Genomic DNA, 25,930 nt, shown 5'->3' with positions numbered 1-25,930 from the left:
ATAGGCTCGAGTTCCATTCCATTGTTGGTAACTCCGTTACTTCGTAAAGTAGAATCTTCAAACGTTATTAGTCTTTCTGTCTGAACTTCCTGTATGGTAGCGAGAGGAGATCGACAGCTACCCAGGTGCCCCCACGGCCTGCTATTCAGTATCAGCCACTTAGTGTGGTTTGATCAGATCAATGGAGACGTATCTCTTTTCTGTCTTTCCGGCAAGAGGCGGTAGAAATCCTGCTCTTTTTCCATCGACATCCAGGACAGGTACAGGCTTTCTGTAAGACGGACCACATTTTTTTTGTCCACGATCTTTTCTCTGACCAGATCCCCAATCTTTGGGACCCAGGCTGGTCTTGCCGAAAGTGTTTTAACTTCCCCAGTGGCGGCGTGTTTTACTTTGACTTTGCTTTGAAGTGCCCGGAATTAATTGAGTTCCTGTAAAACAGCCAAACGATCATTGATGTCAAATGCTTTTTCACTGCCACAGTGCTGTCACAATCGAGGTCGGGTACCCACATTCTCATCCCAAACAGGACCTCGTATGGAGTACGCCCACTTAGCGGGCATCTCGGCATATTACTCAAGGTCCTCTTGACCCCATATAGGTGATTGACCCAACTGCTACCCGAGCCTAAAACCCCCACTGTTAAGGATTGCTTTAAGTCCCGGTTTTTCTTTTCCACAATCGAATTACACTCGGGATGATACGTAGAGGAGTACAGCAATGCCACACCCAAACTTCCCATGGCTTCCTTGTAAGCCCATGAGCTGAACGTAATGTGTGAATTGCGTATGTTCCTTTGAAGACTCGCAAATCTTTTAAAACAGTTTGGGCGTCAGCAGAGCGCTGGGGCCAAACCCACAGGAATCTACAGCATGAATCCACTGCCACCAAGATGTACTTGTAAGCCCCATCAGATTGTAAGGGGCCACAGTGGTCCAAATAGACACATGTGAGATGCCTATCTGATATTAGTAGTGGTGTTTGTAGTGGACATGCTACGGTGGAACCCTTCATCTGCCGACAGATGTCATACTTAAATTCAAATGCTTTTGTCTGTTTTGTTAGACCTGACCACCAATAACGTTGTTTCAACACTGAAACTGTTGCAGTGATACCTGCATGTGCTGAGCCCAGACCCTTGTGTGCAGCTATTATTAAATCTAAACTGCGATCCATGTTTGGTATTACTCTATCCCCCACTCCTGAAATTTGAGCTTACGGAATATTTTGTGCATTTAACTGGTAGGAGTACTTGAGTGGAAAAGCTTTTGGCAAGGTTGTGTTTATTTGTGAAGCAATGACAGCTACCATTGACTGCAGCTACGGCAGCAGTTCGCACTGATGCCTTGGTGGCTTCATCAGCCAATGAATTCCTTTCAGCATGCACTCCAACACCTTGATGAAGCAGCTTATGGATCAGGTGAGGCCACGGCAAGCCTTTTTACAGCTCTGCCACTTGTTCCCATAGCAGTTTATGCTTTATTGTGCAACCTTTTGAATCTTTGAATCCATTCTGACCCCAGTAGTGAAGATATTCATAGTATGACTGGACACAATAAAATGAATCGCACAAAAATGTGGGGAATTCTCAATCCGTATTTTTTAGAACCAATAGTAGGGTTTTTAGTTCTGCCAGCTGAGCCGTGTTATCTCCCAGAGACACTGTCTGTGTATTGCTAGGATAGAACTTGCCATCCTGCATACAACCCTTTACAATTGCACATGCTGCGCTGTATTGTTGTTTACTTCCTATGGCTGGCTGAGATGAACCGTCGGTGTAAGGAACAAGTTACTTACCTTCAGTAACGCTTTTTCTGGTGTATACAGTATCTGCCTGTGGATTCCTCACCTTTTGAATTACCCTTGGGACATCATTCCAAGGAAACTTTTTTCTTAGCTCTCCTATGTCGACGAGGACCTCACAATAGCATGACTCCATTCGCAACTCCATATGACATCATCCGAGCCATAAGAAGACATCGTTGACGTCAGTTCCACCAATGTTTTCGAATGGGTGACCAGACATCATTTCGCAAATACACACAGTATACAAAGAAGAAGAGATTGAAAATACTAGACATATAATAGCAACAAGCTACATATCTTTTCAAAAGACAAAGAAATACCAATCATGTTAAAGTCAAAATTATTTTCAGTATAGGAAGGCAGACAATACGGAGGGGGGTGGGTTAGAGATGAATCTACAGACAGATACTGTATCCACCAGAAAAAAAGAGTGTGACCGAAGGTAAGTACCTTGTTCTTCTGATGCATACATCTGCCTGTGGATTCCTCACCTTTTGAATTGAATCCCCAAGCAGTCCCGCTCCTGGAGGAGGGTGTCTGCCTACCTATACTAAAAAAATCTTGCAGCACAGAACGAGCAAAAGGCCGCCCCTCCTCACCTCTGAATCCAAGCAATAATGCTTTGCGAACGTGTGGAGGGAGGCCCAAGTTGCCGCTTTACATATGTCTACTACAGGGACACCTCTATCCAAAGCTGAAGAAGACTTCGCTCTAGTAGAAGGAACTTGTACACCTTCAGGAGGCACCTTCTTGGTCAAGGCGTGGCAGATGTTGATGCACAAGATGATCCACCTGGACAGCGTTCGCTTATGGACAGCCTTGCCCTTCATTTTTCCCAAGTAACCAGCAAAGAGCTGGTCATCCAGTCTCAAGTCCTTGGTAAAAACTGACCAGCCTCCTGGGGTCCAGGCGATAAAGTCTCTCCTCCTCCTTGGAAGGGTGAGGAGGAGGATAGAAAGTTGGCAAGGTGATAGACTGTCCCAAGTGGGAGGGAGTAACCACCTTAGGCAGGAGAGCAGCTCTGGTCCTGAGAACCATCTTATCCGCAAAGATGGTGGTAAAAGGAGGCTCAGAACTAAGAGCCTGAGCTCACTTACCCTCCTAGCAGAAGTATTAGCAATCAGAAAATTTGTTAACAGTAAGAAACCACAACTGGCAACTATAAAAGGCCTGGAAAGGAGACCCCATCAAAAAAGTAAGAACTAAATTAAAGTGCCACTGAGGCACAATAAAAGGAGTGGGAGCCAATTTGTTAGTGAGACCCTTAAGGAACCTCGTAACAATGAAGTATGGTCTGGCAAACAAAGGAAGGCTGATAAAGCTGACCAATATCCCTTAACAGTCGCCACAGCACAACCCTGCTGGGCTAAAGAAAGAGAAAATCGAAGGACATCAGACAAATGGGGCGTCAAAGGATTAATTGAACTCTCCCCACACCACCTAACAAATCTGGACCACCTACTGGAATAGACAGATTTGGTGGAGTATTTCCTGGACAATAAAATAACATCCACCACATCCAGTTGGAGAGGGAAACAACTCACGTAGTCTCGTTCAAACTCCAGGCATTAAGGTGCAGGCTCTGGAGGTGGGGGTATAGAACCTGCCCCTGCGATTGTTAGAGGAGATCTACCCTGAGAGCGAGACTGAGCTGAGGGTGCGATGAGAAATGAAGGTCTGTGTACCACACCTTTCTTGGCTAATCCAGGGCAATCAATATGACTTGGGCCTGGTCTTGGTGAATCTTCCTCAGAACTTGAAGAATCAAGGGTATGGGAGGAAACGAGTGAAGAAGCTGTGAGCCCCAATCTAACAGAAACGCCTCCCCCAGCGCTCCCCGCATTGGATACTGTAGACTGCAGAACAACGGGCAGTGCTCGTTCTCACGAGTGGCAAACAGTTCCAACCTTGGAAATCCCCACATCTTGAAAGTGTGATGGACTACCTCCGGATAAAGACGCCATTCGTGATCGGTCGAGCATTGCAGACTGAGACAGTCCTGCACGCAGATTCAGCACCCCGGCCAGATGATTTGCAATCACACAAATCTGATGGTCCTGAGACCAGGGCCAGAGTCGCAAAGTCTCTCTGCTGAGACGATACGATCCTACTCCTCCCTGCTTGTTGATGTACCACTTAGCTGTAGTGTTGTCCGTCAGGACCAGAACTGACTGACCTCAAAGGGAGGGAAGAAAGGCCTTGAGAGTGAAAGGTATCGCCTGCAATTCCAGAAGATTGATGTGAAGCAATCGTTCTTCTGGAGACTAAAGACCCTTGATATCCAGATCCCCCAGATGTGTACCCCACCCCAGAGTGGATGGACCCGATATCACTGGGGCCACCAGAGGAGGTTGAAACGGCTTCCCTTGAGACGGGCTGCCTGCAACACTCCACCATAACAGGTCCGCTGCAGTGTCCCTGGAGATTCTGATCACCTCCCCGAGATCTCCCTTGTGTTGAAACTACTGCCTGCGGAGGCACCACGGAGTGCCTTCATGTGCCAGCATGCAAGCATGCATGGGTGACCAACAGTATGTAGGAAGCGAACAGACAGAGCAGGCGTAAAACATTCAAGACCGGAACATCCGATCCATCCTAAAACATTGGGCTCATATCCTGAATGTCAGAAATCTTCTGAGGAGGCAGGAAAGCCCGACTCAGAGTAGTGTCCAGTACTGCCCCTATGAACAAGTTACGCTGTGAGGGCGACTTGGCTTTGAGCAGCCAGTCATTCAGATAGGGGAATACAGGAATCCCCGATCTTCAGAAATGAGCTGCCACCACCACCACCTTTATGAAGACCTGAGGTGCGGAAGTAAAACCGAAAGAAAGGATCGCAAACTATCATGATAATGATGAGATCCCACCGTAAAATGGAGATGCTTCCTGTTAGAACTGGGGGTCTCTAGTTGGCAGAGGCAGGTACCTTTGACCAAATAGGGACCCTTGCTTCTAGTCAGGATAAGGGCGCACACTCCTAAAACAACCCCTGCTCACCCACCTGGTAGCTTGGCACAAGCAGACAGGCATATCTCAGAGGCAGTGTGTTAAGCATTTGTGAACACATACAGTAATACAGTGAATACGCTACAAATGGACACCACACCAGTTTAGAAAAATAAGCAATCTTTACTAGACTTAACACAAGACCAAACGACAAAAATCCACAATACTGTAGTCAAAAATAGTCTCTAAAATGGTAGAAAATAGCTTAGTTCAATGTAGATGGTAAATGCAACACTTTACTCTCAAAGTACCTTGGATGCGTCACGCAATACAAACAAAAGGGTCACAGGGAAGGTGATGCGTCGGTTCCTTGCTTCGGGGGAGGTGATGCGTCGGTTCCTTACTGCAGCGCAGGGAAGGTGATGCGTCAGTTCCTTACGGAGAGGAGGTGATGCGTTGGTTTCTTACTGTGATCCGGTGCGATGCGAAAAGATTGTGCCTTGATGTGATACAACAATCCGGTGTGATGCGAGAAAATGGTGTCTTGATGCGATGCGACAACGTTGGATGCGATGCATGCACGCCTGACGGCCATGCGGCGAACTCGGTAACTTCTCCGGTGATGCGACGGCAACGACACGCTTCTCCGGTGATGCGACGCGCTTCGATGATGCGACGGCGAACAGTTGCAGCGGCGGCACACTTCTTCGGTGATGCGACGGCAACTGCTGCATCGGCGACACACTTCTCCTCGTTACATCGCGCTTCCAGCTCCCAGCGAGACACAGTCTTCTCAGAGGGCCCAAACAACAGTAGGCACCTCTCTGCAGGCAGAATTCCACAGCAAGGGAATTCAGGGGAGCTGGGGGTGAAGTTTTGTATCGCTGAGACTTCAGGCAGGAGGCAAGCACCGTTCAAGTCCTTGGAGATTCTTCTTCCAGATTGCAAAGGTACACACAAAGTTCCTTTTCTCCTTTCCTTGGCAATAAAGTAACCACTGTAGGCCAACCCCAACAGCACAGCACAAGGGCAGTCTCCTCCTTCAGCTTCCTTGGTTCTTCTCCTTGGCAAAGGGTCGTCTTGATTCCCAGAAGTGATGTAAAGTCTTGGGGTCTGGGTCCCCATATTTATTCTACTAGATCCTTTGTCCTCTGAGGGCAGAGGGACCTGTACCTAGTCCAAACCAGTTCTGTGCAGTCCTGGAGCACTTCTTTCCTTTGATAGTGTGGGCCAGGGTCATCAGACGCACAGCAGGAGGTGGAGCCAGCATTGTGGAAGGCAGGCACAGCCTTTTCAGGCCCAGGTGCTACTCCTCCCACCACTCTTCATGCAGATAGGTCTATTCAGCCTTGTGCTGACTCACCCTGTCTCCTGGAGCCACCCCATCCCCCGTCACTCACACACCAGACATGGAATACACAACCTAGCAGAGGCAGGCTTGGATGGTTAGGCCAGAAAATACCTACTTTCTAAAAGATGTATTTTATCATTCTGAGTTCAAGCATACAAAACTTGAATTTCTAACTAGTTCCCTGAGTCAGTTAGGAATATAAGATGTTATAATCAAACTGCAGATTCTGGCCTATGGGAACAGGTAGCATTGCTATAGTGAAGAAAAAAAATGGCTGTAATTCACTATAAGGACATTTAACACACATCAGGGCATGTCCTACCTTTTACATACAATGCACCCTGCCCTTGGGCCTACCTTAGGGGTGACTAATATGTAGAAAAGGGAAAGTTTAGTGACTGGCAAGTGGGTGCACTTACCAAATCGACATGGCAGTACTAGACTGCACACAGGCTTTGCAATGGCAGGCCTGAGACACACTTTACAAGCTGCTTCTGTGGGTGGCACAACCAGTGCTGCAATCCCACCAGCAGCATTTGATTTACATGCCCTGGGCACACATGGTGCACTGTACTAGGGTCTGACAAGTAAATCAAATAAACCAATCATGGAGTCACTAATCCAATACAACACTTTACAATAGGGAGTACTTGCACTGTGGCACTGAATTGCAGTGGCACAGTGCCCAAAGCTTCTAGACCAGCAAAACATATAGCAAAAACACAGGAGGCAACAGCAAAAAATGGAAGGGAGACCCACGCCAATGGTGCCAGGTCTAACACTTCTGATGAGACTTCAGGAGAGGAATGTGAAAATACGCATCCTGCAAATCTATCAACACCATCCAGCCTTCCTGCTGCAGCGCCAGAAGAACCTGAGCTAGGGTCAACATCTTGAACTTTTCCTGTTTGAGGTAAAAATTCAAAATCCTGAGGCCGAGGATCAGCCGCAAATGACAGTCCTTCTTGGGAATCAGAAAATACCAGGAGTAGCACCCCTGACCTCTTTCCTGCTCTTGAACAATCTCTATTGCACCTTTTTGTTGCAGGGACTGGACCACTTGTTGCAAAAGCATCCGATGGTCCTCCGAACACTAGCCTTGGTGAAGAGGGTGAAACTCACGGACAGGAAGGGTGTACTCGTTTTCTATAAGATTTTAAATCCAAAGATCTGACGTAACAGATTTCCAATTTTGTAGAAAATGGGACACCCGACCTCACACAGGGCCCACATGCTCCAAGATGGGGGATCTAGAGCTGCTTCCCTATGAAACCAGAGGTGGGGAAAGGGGAGAAGGAGGAAGAGACCTGTTTGCTAGAAGCCCCTCATGCCGACCTCTTTCTTTCCCTCTGTACGAACGATGCAGAGGGTTCTGCTGCTGCTGTCGTCCACGAAAAGAAGCCCTCGCCTTCCCAAAGCCCGATAACATCTGGAAACCAAAGCCCCTAGGCTGTGCCTGCAAGCCTAAGGACCTAGAAGTAGCCCTGCCATCCTAGAACCACTGTAAAGTACAATCAGCCTTGGTTCCAAAGAGCCTTGATCAGTCAAAGGAAAGGTCCAACAATGTGGCCTGGACGTCCGGAGAGAATCCTGATCCTCTCAACCAGGCAGGCTTCCTAGTCACCACCGAAGAGCCCATCACCCTGGCAACTGAGTCAGCCGTATCAAGGCCAGACTGCTTGACCTGACAGGCTGCAGCCTGCGTATCTGTCAACAATTCAGCAAAGTGACCCTGGACATCCTCTGGCAACTTTGGTATCACTTCCTTGGCTGAATCCATCAATGCAGAGATAGAACGCCTCATCAAACATGTGGCATTGGTTGACTTCAAGGCCATTCTGGCTGACGAGTACACCTCTTTGCGGATTGTTCCAACTTTTTGGAGTCCCTATCCCCTGGAGTAGAAGGAAAATAACCAGCAGACTGTTTTGAAGAATAAGACGCTTGTACCACAAGGCTCTCAGGTGAGAGGTGCGATGATAAAAATGCTGGGTCTTTCGGAGCCACCTTATAGCACCTTGCCACTGACCTTGAAACAGCAGGGGCAGGCATTGGCTTCTGCCATACATCCAAAATAGGATCCTTCAGAGCCTTGTTGAAAGGGAGAAAAGGCTCCACTGCAATAGGAGATTGCAGTACCTCTGGTAAAAGATTAGATTTGGCCTCTGCCGTTGGAAACGAAGTCAAGGAGGTCAGCAGCCTTTCTAATGACCGAATGATAAAAGGCCAGATCTTGAGAGCCAAGAGCTTTTGGAGAGGAGAGCTCCCACTCTGGCAAAGTCTCAAGCCCACTGGCGTCTTGCAGTCCTGCAGTCATCCAAGGTGTCTAAAATATCACCCACTTAGCCTGCTCCTCCTGAAATTCCTCTTCTTCCAGGAGTCTCTGGGCCTCGCTCCTCGATCAAATTTTCAGAGTCGGCAGAGACAAACGTGGCGCAAGAGACTTCGGAGCTGGCGTCGACAGAGGACCTTCAGAAGCGGCAGAGGCGCCGACCAAAGTCGAAAAGACGACAGACCCGAGCCCTAAGCCGCCGGAGAATAGTCTAACCTTCCCTCCTGAGAAGGCATCGGCATTGAGAACCTCAGTGTCAGGAGAGGCCAAGACGAAGTCATCGGCATGAACGGAGCCTGGGCATACTGTTGGGGAACGCCCAAATTAAATGACAGCTGGCACGCCAGATGGGTTAGCCGCCCTGGCACACATGTCATACATCGCATTAAGGAAATGCGACAGATCCGCACCTGGAGTCAGAAAAGGTGGATAGGGGTCCGGAACAAACTGACCTGAGAAAGATCGAGGTTGTGGAACAGGCTCTGCTTGCGGCGCCAGAGATGCTGGATCCGGTAGGAGTGTCCACAGGTACAGGAGACTCCCTTCTTGGTGTTGGAGAGTCCCGCGGCGCTGGAGAACTTCTCGGTGTCGAAGTGCACACAGGACACATCTGCAGCGAAGGAGTATGAGAGACATCATCCTTCCTATCTTGTGACTTCAGACCAGGGACACTGACTTAGACGACTTCTCCTTCGAGGAGCGATGTTTGGACTGGTGTCGTCTTTTTCTTGTGCTTCTTAGACGACCTCAAGTTGTGCGGAGTCGGAGACTTTGACCTCGACTTGGTCCTTTTCCAACCCCTCTACTCCATGGTCGCCTGGGCTATGAACAATTTAGCTTGCCTTTCCTTTATGCCTTCGGTTCATCCGACGGCAAGAAGAACACTCTTTGACGTTGTGGTCCGAAAACAAACACCAAAAGCAGTCTTCATGGGGGTCTGTAACCGATATTTGGCCCCCACATTCCCTACAGGGTTTAAAGCTAGGCTTCTTCTGAATAGCCATGATCGACGAAACAGTTTCTGGACAACTGCAACAAAGTAGTCTACAAGGAAATGGAGGGACCTAGAAAAAACCGTTACGGTCGACAGCATGGAAAAAAGGGAACTGACGTCAACACGCCAACAAGGTCTTCTAATGGCTCCGATGACATCACATGGAGACGTGCTATTGTGACGTCCTCGTAGAAGTGGGAGGGCTAAAGAAAACGTTTCCGTGGAATGCTGGGGCAAGAGTAATTCAAAAGGTAAGAAATCTGCAGGCAGATGTATCCAACAAAATTATATATTCGTACTGATCTAGAGGCATTATTTCATTCGGGAGAGGATATTCTTATTCGTACTGCAGAAATGCTTGTGTTTTTAATGTAGGATCAAATTTATAGTCTACATCTATTGCAGTAAGAGAATTAGCCCATTGTATCCAGCAACGGTGCTGTGCTTTAGCGTTGGGAACGCTTGCTTTAGTAAGAGCTTCTAAGGTTGGTACTGAAGTTTCGACAATTATTTGTTTCCACTAAACCAGTGCTCTCTCTCTCACTACAGCAGTCTGTACTACTGTTAATATTTTTCAGTTGATGCAAAACGCATTTCAGCATTTGTATACAAATATGATTTTCATGCAATTCGTACAGTTTCTCCTTCATTGAAGGTGAGGTAAGTGTACCCTGATTGACCCACGATTATACGGATCACTAGATTCGTAGTGTTCACACCTGTGTGTAAGTGTTTGGAAGCCATCATGTCAGCTTATAAGGAACAAAGAATTTCTGTATGTTCCTGAGTCCAATGTTGCACTGAGAAATCAGGTAGAATTAAGTCGTAGAAAGGTTTTAATCTTTCTGCGTATTCCAAAATGTATGTTGTGCCAAAATTTAGAAATCCTAATGTATGAGTTACTTACCTTCGGTAACGATGTATCTGGTAGAGACGATTCTAGCCGCAGATTCCTTCACGTAGAAATATCCCCAGGCGTTAGACTGGATCCGGAAAACTTTTTTGCCCAGTATCGCTGCGCGCCGGGGAGACAGCATCACGCGACTCCACCTAGGCGTTGTCCACGTACATGACTTCAGCGAGGTCACATAAGTCCCACCCCGGCGCGCCTACGTCAGTTTTCTTCGGATAACATTTCCGCACCACAATGCGGAGCCAACAGACAAAACTGTGAGAGTATAGGAACAGTGTGCGAAAGAGCAGAAAAAGGAAAGGTGAGGAACAACACCATAAAGAGCAGCGCCCGGCACTGCAGTACCCAACGGCAGTGAAAGAATAAAGAACAGAGCAGCAACCCTGCCAGTAGAGAGACAGCCCCACCGGAGACAAGGGACATATATAAAAATGTCACGATAACATGCAACAGGACTACAACCCCAACCAAAGACAAGGAAGGGGAACCAGTCGGGGACACACAGGGAACGACAAAACTCCAAGACATCCCCATCACAGAGTGTGACAACCCCCATCAGGAACAAGGGCAGAGGCACAGCCAAAAGACCCCAACCTCAAGGATCGCAAAAGCCAGGAGTACTAACAAACCCATCCTCCCATGTGACAACGGGGAGGAAAAAGGGACAGCCTGACAGAAAGAGGGAAAGAATGTACTCATTGTAGACACAGCCACCCACAGGGAAGCAGGTGCAAAAGACCAAATCAGAAGCCTTCGCAGAACGGGGAGGAAGGGCGGGCCGTGAAGGAATCTGCAGCTAGAATAGTCTCTGCCAGATACATCGTTACCGAAGGTAAGTAACTTGTACATCTGATAGAGACTACTAACCGCAGATTTCTTCACGTAGATTAGATACCCTAGCCATACTCAAGGGGACAGAGGGTCTGCTAGAGGACCCCACCCACCTGGGCATACGCGAGGACCGCACTGAGGCCGAGTTCGAAAATAGGACGAGGAGCCCCGTCCCATAGGCAAAGGGAAACTCCCGCCAGCAGGAGGCCACCAACCCCAAGGGGGGAGGGGTTCAGGAAAAGAAGAGAAGAAGAAGATAGCCTGTCCTCACTCAGCAGAGGAAACAAGGCAAGGCACAAAGAGGCCAAACACCCCACGTCCACGTGAGGCAACCAAACCTCCTCCAAGGGCCAAGGAAAGGAGAACCGAAGGAGAATAGGAACCTAGAGACTCCAAGGAGAAGAGGCAGAGCAAAGGCAATCCCAGACAGGATGGTGCCGGCAGCAAGAAGCAGGCGGAAGCTGAAAAGGGGAACTCAAGGTCACCCAGGAAGAATCGTCCAATGCCCCGCAGAGAAAAACTGCGCCCGCAAGAGTGTCCAGAAGTCAGGGACCATCCCCCCCACAGGGAGAAGAGGTAGAACTGAGTGCAAGGCCCACTGGAAGCAACGGACAAGGCAGGATGACAGTCCCACAAAAGCCCCAAGAAGGTACAAAGGTGTAGAAACAACAAGAGGGCGGCACTGGCAAGCTCCGCCAGACTCCAGGGACACCACAGAACGAAACAAAGGAAAAAGGCGAAGAAGAAGGTGGCATCCGCAACATACCATAACGCCACGAAGAGCAGAAGCCCGCAGGTGACCACAACTCCCCAGCACATAACAGGGCTATATAACAGCCAACCCTGCCCCACATAGGGCATGTCACATCCCAAGACATAGGAACCTCTTAGGAGAAAACGTCCGCAGCAGAGGACAACAAAAAAGACCTGCGGCAAAAAACCCCGCAGGAGGCCTATCAAGCAGCCAGAGGGTAAATGCAGAAGGCCCAATCTCAGGCCCGGCATGGTGTAAAAAACCCAAAGGAAAAACACACAGTCAAAAGGGGCTGGCCAGCAGCAAACAGAACCACAGCCTCAGCAAGGAGGACTCGAGTGGTCATGAAGCACACAGGACAGACAACCAGGGCGACCCGCCCCAACGGAAGAACAGCTCCAAGAACCAGATCAACACGCAGGTCACTGAGGAGGAGAAGAAGGAGGGGGAGGAGGAGGAGGGCGAAGCGCCGCCAAGAACCTCTGGATGGCTGAGTCCGCAGGGGCATGGAACAAAAGAGCACCATCAAAGGGAAGGTCCACCAGTTGTTCTCGAACATTCTCCGGGAACACACTGTCGCGAAGCCAGGCATGGCGACGAAGGGCAACCGAAGAAGCCATGGCACGAACCAGCACCTCCGAGATGTCCAGAGTGGAGCGAAGGATAAAGGCCGCCAGCTACCGACCATCCAAGACATGGTGTCTCAAATCAACACAGGCACCCTCCTGAGAAGCGGCAGACATAAGGGACCACAGAGCCGCACTGTTCGAGGCAAACATATTGCGCCCCCAGGAGTCCAGCCAGTAGCAACAAAGCAGGAAAGGCAGACTGCAGAAGGGAGCCTCTGGTCGAAGGGTGAAGAGAAAGGCACACCGGATCACGCGGTGCCGGATGGTGGCGGGACGGCCCCAAGTCCCCAAGAGAGAAGAGTAGAGTGAACCCTCGAAGGGAAGCAACAGTTTCCTACCACCAGAGCCCTGATGGAGAACCTCTAGAAGATGGTCTGCGCGGAAATGGGTAGCTGGATCACCCATGCGCAAAATTCCCACAGCCATGGAAACAGCGCGGTCGAAGGCCGCACCTGCCTCCGTAGGGCCCCGCGGAGGGGAAAGCAGCTCCTCGTTAGGTGACGGCTGCAAGCTAATTTGGCCATCCCCCAAGCCAACCGGAGGAAGGAAGGGCCAAGGCCGGAAGGAAGAGGGACCGAGGAGTGGGGGACCTGCGGCTCCTCTGGCGAAGACTGCGGTCATGGAGACGGCGAGGAGCCGCCTTTAGACAACATCGGGGGAAAAAGCCACGACACGGCGGCCCGTCTCCAGCGAGGATGACACAAACGAAGAGTCCGTAACCTGCGGCAGGACACGGTCGTCGACCGGCGCCGGAGGAGATGCCGGAGCGACCTCCGACACAGCACCCGGCGCAGGAGACCAGAGCTGGGCCGGAGCCGAGGTGGCGCCGACCTGACCTCCGACGAGGCAGCCGCCTGCGTAGAGGGACGAGAAGGGCCCGGGGAGGGACGAGGAGTCCCCCGCCAGGCGAGATGGGCCCTCCGCCAACCCCTGTGGCGCCGCCAGGGCCAGCAGCCCTCCAACGACACCACAGGGACACCCGTGGGAGTTTGCGGCAAAACAGAGGCGCCGTGGTCCAAAGGAAGGACCCCCGAAGGGCCGCACTTCTTCCTCCAAGCCAGGATCCGAACCAGTCGGCGCTGGGGCCCGAGACGCCGGCAACGCCGCGGAAGGCCCCGCACACTGCAGGGGATCCGCTGACATCCCAGGAGGGGTTTCCATCTGGGCTCTGGTCGCCCCCACGCCGGGAAGCGGCGGATAAGGGGATGACACGCGGGCCGCACCACCCGCGGAGAGCCCACGCCCCCAACAGTCCGGAACCCGACCCTCGAGGACAAACTGACACTTACCAAGAGGTAAGCGGCGCTCTTGCGACCTGGGAGAAGATCGAAGTCGGCAAGGGAAGCCGCGGGTCTGAAAACTCTCCGCAGGGGCTGGGCGAGGTGTCGACGCCGACCTGGACACACGAGCTGAATGAAGCTTCATCCGGCGCTCCTGCCAGGATTTCGGCTTCATCTGCTGGCACACCTCACAATCAGTGGAGCCGTGGTGCTCCCTCAAACACCACATACAGATGGGTGAGGATCCGTCGCCGACATGAGGCGGCCACACGACGTGCAAGTTTTAAAGCCCGAAGGCATTCACACACTATTCCCACACAAGCAGCAATAGCATATGGGAAAGGCCTAAACAGGCCCAGAGCACAAACCGGATCCGCGTTGCACGCGGAAAAGAAAAAAACTGACGTAGGCGCGCTGGTGTAGGACTTGTGGCCTCGCTGACATCACGTACACGGACGACGCCTGGGCGGAGTCGCGTGATGCCGTCCCCCCGGCCCGCAGGGATGCTGGGCAAAAAAGTTTTCCGGATCCAGTCTCACGCCTGGGGATAATTCTACGTGAAGAAATCTGCAGCTAGTAGTCTATCAGATATGGATTGCAAATTTTTCAGAATCTTTGGAGGTTGGAGCAGCGCTCACTTTTCTAAAAAGTTTGCTGAAAGGCTTTTACCTTCACTTGAGAGCTCATATCCCAAAAATAGGACACTGAGATGGGCAATTTTAGATTTTTTAAAGTTAAATTTGTAGCCCTCAGAGGCGAACCCTAAAATGATGTTGTTCAACCCTGGCCAAATGATCCAATAATTCATTTACTGTCAGATAAATATCATCTACATAGGAAAATGCCTCCTCCAAAAAAAGTTTGAAGTAACTCTGATACTCTTGCTGAGAACAACCAGGGGCTATTCTTATACCCTTGAGGCAGTCAAAAGAATTGACGCTGAGAGCAGAGGGGCTGAGAATGCTGTCAAATATCTGCATACAGGTGCTATATTTTGGCAGAAGAATTCATTTGAAATATCAAGTGTTTTGTATTTTTTCTGCAAAATATTATTCATCAATGTGCCACTGTGTGCATTTTGTACTGCAAATATTTGTGCGCATGTGTTCAAATACCTGTAGTCTACAGTTAGACCGTATGAATTGTCGGGTTTTGCTACTGGAAAAAAGGATTGTTTATTGGAGAGGTGCATTTCTCCATTACACCCTTGTATTCAAGTTGATCTGAGACCTACCTGACTTATTTTTTCGTGTCAAGTTTTATTGGGTATTGTCTTTGTGGAGTTAGAGTATATCTTACTGGGATTTCATGGTGAGGTGACTCAGCATCCCACCCTACATGATTGTGGTATAATGCAAGAGCTAATGCTACCGCCCACTCCTGCGCGTACTCCTTTTGTTTGGGCAGTCCATAAACTCATGCGGCCAATCTTTTTCTGCTAAAAGAATGTCATATCCAAAGGACAGGTTCTCCCAAAAGAGAGATTCAACTTTCCTGGGTTTGTCCCCCTCCATTTGGGGTGTTGTTTCTTATATCTGATGTGGAACACTTACCCTAGTATCAGGTGTCTCCACCGTGATATATTAATTCAACACCGCTGTCACCAGAAATTCCATCAGGTTCTGGCGAGCTTTTGTTACTTCTGCTGTACTGTCTAGCAACGTCAGAGCCCATTCCCCAATCAGAAGCTGAGTCCCTCAGCAGCCTCGGCATTTCGTACTTAATGGCCAGCTGCTTTCTTCCTTTTAAATTGAGATTTTGATGTTGGTTTATCGTCTTTTTTTATATTATAGTCCGAAGTACAATGTGTATCTCTGGACTTTGTTCTCTCCTCTGATCTGATCTGTGTTCTGAACGTCCTTTCCTCTCTGACTTTTTTGATGAACCCTGAAAGGAACAAGAGGAACATGTATCAGTATCCAGATACCTTTCAGTTTTTTGCAATTTCATCACAACTCCTAAGGTTATACCTCATTTCAGAGGACTCCCGTCAAGGAGAACCACCCCTTGATTGTGATCTATTCTGTCTAATTTATTTGATTACTATCCAAATTCTTTTTTGTGGAATCAGGTGCTTGCTTGGTGATATCCTTTTCAGCACTGCACATTACTTGTGGATTTACAGCTCTGGCTCCCAAATTATCTCTACCTAATTCAGCTTATGTACCTGCGATAATTTTTGGTAATTCTTGCTCCTGTTGTGCAGACGTGCATTCCCTCAGGCGTTGGCATATAGCCACCGCTGTTGCCTCCCCTTTTATGCCTGCTAACGTAATTGTAAATACCTGGGAAAAATTGCCTAATAATTTCATCCCCAAATTCGGAGCAGATTCTGCTCCATACTCATTCTGCATTTTTCTTAACACTTCTGGTATCACTGCTATTGAAGGGATACAATGAGTTCTGGTATAGATGGCAGCGAAAACTGCACCCCAAGTGGTACAACCTATCAGAGGAGCTATCCCGATCGGAAAGCATATCATCAGTATTCAGTGCTTTTCTTGTGGGCCTGTGTGTGGAAACACTGCCTCTAACTGTGCTATTTTCTGTGCTATCCAGAGGGGCATTTGCTCACGTTTAGTGGGCATTCTTCCCATAACTGCTTCAATGTTTGTGGGGTAATTTTAGTTGTAGTCCATTGTAGTTGACCTGCCGGGGTAATTTTTGTTGTTTGAAGTGTGAGTGTTCTTAAAACGAACTGTGTCAGATTTCTGTAAAGTTTTATTATTTCTTTATGAAGTGCTCGTAAGTCTGCACTCGATATGTAAGGGCTAGGACCGGCCAAGTCGCTCCGTCTCTGCTAAGCGGACCAAATCTTACTTTATCTATGGTGTGTGGGAGGGCGCCTTTAAACCAGTTTATATGCTCCTGGTAACTGTGCGGAACTTCAATCTCCTTGTATGGACAATATTCTTCCGGTGTTTCATCCGGGGTATAAGAATGAAATGTATTTGCGCGTGCATCTGCAGGGGGGCATTTAACCCATGACTAGAATACCTCTGTCGTGAATGACTCGTGTACTGCAATAACAAATGTTACAGTCCCACCTAATGCTGAGACTCCAAACTCTACTAGTTTGTAAGTGCATTTCTTACATTTTCTGAAATCTTTATTGCACCTTCCTGCTCCGCATCCCCCGCTGCATTCGCATGTAATGATGGCGCAGCGTGCTCTTCGACAGACATCGTTGAAAGATTTTCAAGGAAAAGGAGATAAGGTTTTATGCACAGTGTAGGGAACTATAATCCTCTCAAGATGAAAACAACCTACAGCCAATACATATAAGATATCTACTCAGCTGGGGTGTATTTTTTCCCTTCCCACATCAGACTTCTCTGGGTAAATGTGAGAAGAGGTCTCTGAGAAAGCACGACTGAACTACTCAGATTTGACCATTAAATAAGAACCAAACTAACATTGGTGGCGCCATGTTGTGTAGTTCCTACAAATCCATATAGGATCGGCTTGTTTAGACAACATAAACTAATTGATTGGTGTCCTGACTGATTTCAGACACCCCCAAAAGATATGTTAGTCTGTTAGTTCAGCTAGCTCACAGTGCCACTATGAGCCCCTCTTACCAAGGAGCAAATAGCTTCTGGCAACTATAGAACACAACAGCCCCGATCCCTCAGGGATCGTGGCAAGAGTACAGTACGTTTCGCTCAGTCACTCGTGCTTACTTTGTCTCAGAAATATACACCGGATAAACGGTGGGGATGTTTTCCAATAAGCATTTATTGAACCAGTGTCACTCTAGTATAAAGTATACGTGTGCTGCAACAACCATAAGACAGAAACAGATATAAACAGTTAGAAGCACCAATAGAGTAAAGAAAAGGTAGAATTCTAGCCTAGTGTTAAAACAATGAATATAGGTAGGCATATGAATACATGACAGTAATAATGCATACTTCTACGATGCAAACCCTAACTAGATGTACCTAGGTGTATCTAGCATGTATGTAGGTGTATAGCCAAGAATCCTCTTAGGATAAAGCCAACCCTATTACTTGATGTGAGGGAATAAATGACCCTGTCTTTGGTCTCGAGATGGACACCCCGTGAGGGACATCAGACCACTGCGTGCTGGAGTGTCTGCGTGCAGGAACCTCAGCGTCTCGTGTCAGCATGGAAGCCTTTCTCCTCTGGTTTGCCCAGCAGAGATGTAGTGCTTATACACCAGAAAGGTACCATCAGGGGTTCTACTGAAGAGTGTACTATGGGCATGTCGGGCAAGGATGACGATAGATGTGACCTTTATACAGAGTTATTATGCAGAAGATGGTAATCCTGCTGTGATACTGAGAGTCTGCATGCATAATACATTAGGCTAGTTTTCTGAGAAAATCGCACAACAGTCATGTATCCCCTGAATAGGTAAAAGGTCAGCGTTAGACCGGTTATATAGAACAATGGTAGGACAGATGTAGGTATAAGGTCATGTAACTACCTAGGCCTATATTGGTGTACATTGGGTTCATAACACCCAGGATAATTCTAAGGTAAGGAATCTGCAGCTCAAAGTCTCGATCAGATGCTATCAAGATGTAAATGTGAATGGCAGGTAGACCTGAATAGGCAAGGAAGGCTTGTTTGAGGTTAGCAGAAGGCTAGAGACTGGTAATATACTATTGCCACCCCACCGTCAAATGCTGCTAGACAGGTCTTTTAGGCTGCATATAGCACTCAGGGCACACTTGACAAGGCAGAGACTAGGATGACGGGACAACTCATGTTGCTCCACTGTCTGGTTGCTGAAGACTCTGCCTTTGTCCTACTTGACTTTAGTTTCTAGGTTTGTCCATTTCCTGCAACTGCCCAGTGGCAAGAAGACCACTGGACTGCACTTTGCTGCTGGCCTCTGCCTGGCACCCTGTGAGTCTCTATGTGCCCCTGCTGTGGTTCAGGGGGGCCTTAGAAGTGTACTTCTGTGGTGGATTGGAACTCACCGGACTAAGTTATAGGGTAAAACCTTTGACCAGGACGGACCTAGTTGGGTGTATCTGACACGTGCTCCATCACTTCCAGCCTTAAACTGCTCTAGATTCTTGTTTCCCGTTGACTGACATTTTCGCTTTATGATTTTTGGCACTATTTCTACTCTTTAAAAAATTGTATCTTTGGTTCCCCCTTATGGATTTTGGTCACTTTGGTATTATTTTGTTTATTTAGTCTTACTCGACTTTTTTAATTTGAGCTGAGTTTTTTTTTATTTTTTAGCACTGCATAAGTACTTTATACATTTCCCTGTGCCATAACTACCATGTGGTTAAGCTCAGGTTAATTTAGAGACTTTAACAGTTCACCCTGATAAGGACTGCTATTTTTCCTTTAAGTGGGCAGTCACCCAACCTATATAATACTCCAATTTATTACAGCGATCACGAAAAGCACACGTTTGCAAACCTTGTATGGACCGTTAGAACATTTAACAGTAACTGTTGTGTGCTTTCGCGTTTCTTGTTCTTTTTTTTGTAAACTTTTTATTAAGCAGTTGCTTGTCATCAACACATCATAGACAGTATTATATCAAAGCAGTATTGACCACTCACAGGGTGCCTAACATCAAAAATTGCCCGATACCCCTCCATTCCCCCTGGTCTCTCTACTAGTCTACTATCCATTAGGGGGATAGAGGACAGATGCCTCTCTGCTAGGCTGAGCTCCCCCTCCCCTCCCTGGTTACCCCACCCCACCAGAACCACTGTTTTTATCCATGGCCCCCAGATCTTTTCATATTTACGGGGGCTACCCCGGGCCCGATAGGTTTCTCACTCCGCCAACTCACACCAAATCTAAATAGTCTTTCCACTCTTTTACCGTTGGGGAACTATTTGCCCCCCATAGTCTGGCCAAGTTACGTTTTGCCACCGCTGCTGCCATGAACAATCATTTGTTGGAGTATTTTGCCCAGTTCTTGTCCCCCATAACACCCAGGAGGAGCCATCTCGCATCTAGTTGGACTTCTAGTCCTGTTACTTCCTGCATTACCTTTATAATCTTACTCCAAAAGTACTGAATTGAGGGGCATTCCCAGATCATGTGGTAGAAGGTGCCTATCACCCCACAATCCTTCCCGCACTCAGCTGAATCAGAGAGAGGTACGATCTATGTAGCACAGGCAAATCGGGCCCGAATGGCTATCTCTCTAGGACTTTGGACCGTCTCCCCCACTCCTTATCGCCGAGTGGACATATGTTCTTCATCCATGCTTTCCTCCAGTGGCTGAGGAAGTCTGGTGAGTTATTCGTGATTTTTTTTTATAAATGAGAGACTGCTCTCATTGGCATAGGGTCAAGAAGCAATCGGTCTTCCATAGGGGAGTAGTCCGGTAGCTGCTCGCCTTTGGGTAAATGGCACTGCAGAGTGTGCTTAAGTTGCAAATATCGGAATCTCTCCCCCTGGGTTAGGTCATATTCCTTCTACAATACTTCAAAGGTTAATAGTGAACCTCCTCTCCATACGTCCACTAGTTTATCTATGCCAATTATGTGCCACCTTACATGACTATGTAGTTTCTTAAATTCTCTCAAATTATCGCTGTCCCATAACAAGGTTTCTGCTGTGAGCTTTTTATGCCACCCCAGATGTCGATAAGTAGCCTCCCACGCCTGCAGCACCGCTTGCGTGTGGAATGGGAGCATTCCTTTCTTTGCCTTGCTGTAGAGGAGTGACGGGTATCCTCCCATACCCATGGCCCAGTGATCCACCCTGTAGGCCAGGTTGTCCCTCCCTCCAAACACCCAGTCATTCACTACGACTAAGAGGGATGCCCAGTAGTACGACTGAAGGTCTGGTACTGCCAACCCTCCGTCAAAGACTCCCCGCTGTAGTTTTACCAGGGTTATACTTGCTGCTCCTCCATCCCATAACAGCGCCCTCAGTATAGTGTTAATTTGATTAAAGTAGTCATCTGGGATCTTGTACAGGGTGTTTTGAAACATGAACAAAAGGCATGAGATGGTCATCATTTTGAAAAGGGTAGCTCTTCTCATGAAGGAAATGGGAAGCGAGCGCCAGTGGGCTGCATCTGTTTGAAGGCGTTCCACCTGGGGGAGCAAATTGTAAAGCAAGAAGTCCCTTTCTGCTCTGCATATATAAATCCCCAAGTAGTGGAATCCCTCCCTGACTACCCTGACCGGGCAACGGATGGGCATGTCTAGATCACCCTTTGTGAGCGGCTAAATAACTGATTTATCCAAGTTTATCTGGTATCCAGAATAGGTCCTGAAGAGAAAAAATGGAGAACTCTTGGTATTGAAGAGCAGGGTCTGGTCACATAAAGCAGGATATAGTCTGTGTATAAAGAATTTTTTTCCTCCCATTCTCCATCCCCGTGATTCCTCTAATCAAGGGATCTCCCCGTATCCAGGCTGCCAAGGGGTTTCTTGTTATTTTAAGAGTGTTCCAATGTTTAACAAGGGTTTATGTTAGGGCCCCCAAAGTCATCATTTTATAGTACTCCATTACCATTTTTGTGCATTTTGTACTTTTACTATGGATTTCTCTGCTTTTATATATACATTATTTTACAGTGACAGTCACCACTGTGCAGTTCTATGCAAGTCACAGTTTTCATAGGAAGATAGTTTTTGGTTATGCAAATAACTTTGTTGCCATTTGACAAATTCTCACAAAACTTAAAAAAAATAAAAATAATAATAAAACAGTCTTATTCACCTCCGTTGCTTCCTGGATCGAATTGTCACGCAAGGTTTGAGAAAAAGGGGGTCAGAAAAAACATTTTCCCATAGGAAAAACTGAAATTTTCCCCAACTATAACGTACTTTTAACCTTTGTTGTTTATTGAAAAACATTTTATATAACACACACACACACACACACACGCACACACACACACACACACACACACGCACACGCGCACACACACACACACACACACACACACACACACCCCCCCCCCCCCCACCCACCCACCCACCCACCCACCCACCCCAGAGAGAAGGGAGAGAGAGCTGGATCCTTGTATCTTAAAAAAAAGAATGCACCTCTCAGGCATGTTTTTACCACTCTGTGATAAATGTCATGCATTCGACTTTGACTGCAGGACTGCATGGAGAATCAAGGAGACCAAACTAACTGGCAGGCCAAGTAATCAGTCCCCTGGTTAGTGGAGAACTTTGTTGCTCTCCCCTTTGATAGTGAAAAGCACAGAGTTGCTGGGAGGAAAACACTCATATCACATTTCTTCGACAGCTAGGTATATTGTTATTTACCGAAAAAGGTCCACAGTGCATGTGCTCGTAAATAGTGTTTATAGGTACATTAAAAAAACAAAGGACTGAACAAAGAAGCTCAGCAAGTTTGGCAACTTTTTCACTCCTCCTAAGCTTTGCCTCATTCAAATTCAAGTAAGCAGAATGAAATGGCAAGTCATCACACCTCTATGCCCAAAATATGTTACCGTAAATAAGTGCCTTAACTGAACATCAAAATGTGAGTTATTTCAAAATGGAGGCTATCATTCTCCTTTCTTTGCCTCACCAAGATTAGATAAAGAGTAAATTACAAATGAATAGTAATGTGTACCAATTAAAGTTGGATAATTTTGTATATGCTTCTACATCTTCAATTGATGATGAAGAAAACACAAGTCTATGAATACTGCACTGGAATGGATGAATACTTATTTGGACTGTGAAAGTAAGAGGCAATGTGTTTTAAGCATCGTTGGACAGAGCCCTTTCAAGAAGTCAAGTGTCTGCAACCGTGTAAATCAATGTCACTATTGACTCGCGGAAATGTAGCACTTGGCAGGCATTGCTTGGGGAATTAATTTTCTTTTTCTTATGCAAACACATTCCAACTATTAGTTACTTACTTGGCCACTGACTGGATAACTTTAGAAGAAGTATCCTTAATGTTACTAAGAAATCGCTCTGTTCCACCTTTCAGAATGTCAAAAAAACCTCCGTAAGACTGATCTGTTTCTGACGATGTCAAACCTACAATGGAAACAATAATGAAGTGAACAAAATAAAAACAAGTCAAATGCATCTGTCTAAATGAATTATTTTCAACATAATACTGATCAATAATGACTGGATATATGTAAGAATGTAAGCCACATTGATAGTCTCAGATTGTTTACACTCCTGTACAAAACTATTATTCGGAATCTCCCAACTCAAAACAGATCTTGGAAAACAAAATGTGAAGTGAAGGCATGCATACCTCATAAAAAGTCTAAAAAGATGGCGGCACTCGGTTAATCACAGCTGGTCTCTTAAAGGGTCTCCGAAATAAGGCAGTACGATTGTATCAGAGACCAGGGTGGGTGCCAAGATAGCGTATGTGAAATCAAATGTATTTGAAAGGACACAAGCATGTGCAGATTAAGGGAAAAAGGAGAAACGCAGAACAACAAGAGGTTAACAACAACTGTGGCTGCCTGAGCTCCCTCAGCAGTGCTGCTTTGTTGTTGTTGGCTAAGGTGACTTTGGGCCCTTAGGGATCCTTGCTCTATGTATTTAAGAATTGGCTGAGGGCCTGAGAATACAAATGCCGTGGTTTATGGGTTGTAAACTTCATCATTTGTCTTGTTCGTACCATTCTAAGTGTGGACATTAGTTGGGAGGGTAGGATGGGCTGCGGTTATGTTTTTGGGGGGATCGATGTTGTGGTAGGTCAGGAGGGGGTCATGGGTATATCATTTCAGGTATCGTGATTTTTTTAGCCAAATGTTGGGCAGTGAGCGAGGGATTTAGCTTCTCAGCAAAAAATGGAAAAAAAGGAAGCAAAAGGGACGGAGATATCTGGGTGATGGCAATGAGCTTTAGAACTCAAGTCTGCTATAATGTTGAGTAAAGGTGGCAATCAGTATTTGCATATTATGAGTTGGAATGTTAACTGGTTGGGAGCGGTCAAGAAGACTGGGCTAATGAAGGAGAACCTTATTTTGCTTTGACTTCACATTTTATGCCTACAGGAGACATCTGTCATTGGGGAGACACATACTTCATAAGCTTGTGCATGATGTTTGAGCTGCTTCTGCTGGGGTCGAACCTCCACAGATTGGGGGGGCTCTTCTCGTGTATGACAGGTAATGGGATCTAATGAATGCTAGGGTGAATAAAACCAGTCGTGGGCTAATTGCCTGTATAGGGAAAGTTGGAGTACAACTTGCTATATGTATTGTTTACGCCTTTAATCTTTATGGCGCTTCGGTCTTTAATTCATTAATGGGGGTACTTCATCAGTGGTTAGACCCCATTATATTTGTGGAGGTTTCAATGTTATGCTGCAGCCAGGAACTGATGCTTTCCCAATCTATTCTCAGGGGGAAAATCGAATGCATAAAACAATGGGAGTTAGCAAACAGATCATGTATGTATGCATCTGTAAAGTGCAAACTAATCACCCCCAGGGATCTCAAGGCGCTGGGGGCTGTTCGGGAGATTAAGTGAACTATTGCCAAGAATCACAGGGTGCTGAGCTGTGCTGCCGCCAGGGATCAACCCTTGAGCCCCATGCTCCGGAGTCAGCTGCTCTGGGCGCTGCACCACACCTCTCCACGATCATGAAGACGTACAGCTTAGTTTATGTATGACAATACTGCCACCCACTGTATTACGGGTTCACTTCTTATTCCGCACCTCATAGATATGCTTCTTGGATCAATATGTTTTCAGGTAATCATACCCTGGCCCTTAGCTTGTCTAATCAACTCAACCCGCAGCTGGTCTCTGACCATAATGCTTCGTCTTTAGTCATCATGAGGAAGTTTTTCCAGTCTTGCTGGGCTCTACCTCGATAGACTTTCGAAAGAAAGCGCCTTCTATACAAGCTCTACATACAGACTATTGAAGTCAAGCTTGTTTATTTTATAAAGACTAATATGGGCTCAACTTCGATCTTGGTGGTGTGGGATGCTTTGAAATCTTGTATTCGGGGGCAGATGTTGGCTTTGGCTAATGGTAATTTGAAGGAGGAGAAATGCATCGAGGTCCAGATGTGGAAGGACCTGGCACAGCTCGACAATGATGATGCAAATTGTATTGTCCTGCGGAAGAATCCTCAATAGTATTGGCTCAAATAATTGCTTTGCAAACATTCCTAAAATATATATATATTTTTTTTTTAAATGGGACAGGGCCAATAAAATGAGTCATGCCTATCAACGTACTTGTTTTTAAAAAACGAAGATCTGACAGACATTAGCATTTCAGATCAAAGACAAAAGAAATAGTAAAAATTGAAAATAGTATGGGGGCCTGGCTACCGGACCCTAGGGAGATAAGACCGGTGTTTCATGCATTCTATACCAGTCTTTACTCAGAGGCAGCAATACTTCTCAGGAACAGAGCCATACCTATTTGCAGGCTTATCCTCTGCAGGTATTTATGCCTAGTCAGTGGGATATTAGGGAGGCTCCCATGATGATTGATATATATATATATATATATATATATATATATATCAATATCAGCAGAACTCCTGAAGAACGCCCTGCATATACCAATACTTTCAATCCAAGGCGAAACAGAAGGATCGCACGCAAAGAATCCTTTGAGAAGCAGTTTATGAAAGCTCAACTGCTTTCATCGCTTTTTTCCTGCAGTTCAAAGCAAAGTGCATGTAAAATCCCAAAACAGACCTACGCGTTTCGGCCGTAACCTTCTACTGGTTCATAAAGTTTTTTGTGCATAGAGTGTCATTTTTAAAGGGACAGCTACACCCTTTCCCATCACCAATTGAAACAACTTGGTGTTAATCTTGAAGGGGAAGACACATATAGGATATTCTCATTTATATTTTTAATACGTCCTCACTGCCAAAATCTTAGTCAGTTATATCACTGTAAAGTACAAAGGTATGTCTCATAGTCTGACATATTTTGAACACCAAACAAACCTACTTTCCCAAAAAAAAAGTTAATTATAAAATCTCAATTGACAATTTTACCAAAAGGACACACGTGGAGGATAATAATTTCCCAAAAAAGGCTTTTCACAGCATTGAGGGTCACCGAAAAGTCATCATTAGGTGCACTGCAGGAAGGATTAAGGGAGATAAAGTGCCACATGGGTTTACTTCATAGGATATAATATAAATCAATAGAAAGTTCATA

At 46.8% G+C, this 25,930-nt stretch overlaps 1 protein-coding gene across 3 annotated transcripts in view; it reads right to left on the bottom strand.

Annotated features, from left to right (window-relative positions):
* GAK (cyclin G associated kinase) overlaps positions 1–25,930 on the bottom strand; it is a 1,898,577-nt gene that overhangs the window by 1,211,971 nt on the left and 660,676 nt on the right. For all 3 annotated transcript variants that reach the window (XM_085636622.1, XM_085636624.1, XM_085636623.1), the window contains exon 11: positions 22,682–22,805. In XM_085636622.1, the coding sequence (XP_085492748.1) occupies positions 22,682–22,805 (124 nt within the window). The remainder of the gene's footprint in view (positions 1–22,681; positions 22,806–25,930) is intronic.

This window comes from Triturus cristatus, chromosome 2_1, assembly GCF_964204655.1.
Source record: "Triturus cristatus chromosome 2_1, aTriCri1.1, whole genome shotgun sequence".
Classification (NCBI taxonomy): Eukaryota; Metazoa; Chordata; class Amphibia; order Caudata; family Salamandridae; genus Triturus; species Triturus cristatus.
The sequence above is the reverse complement of the archived record's forward strand: the minus strand, read 5'-3'. Positions and strand labels throughout refer to the sequence as shown.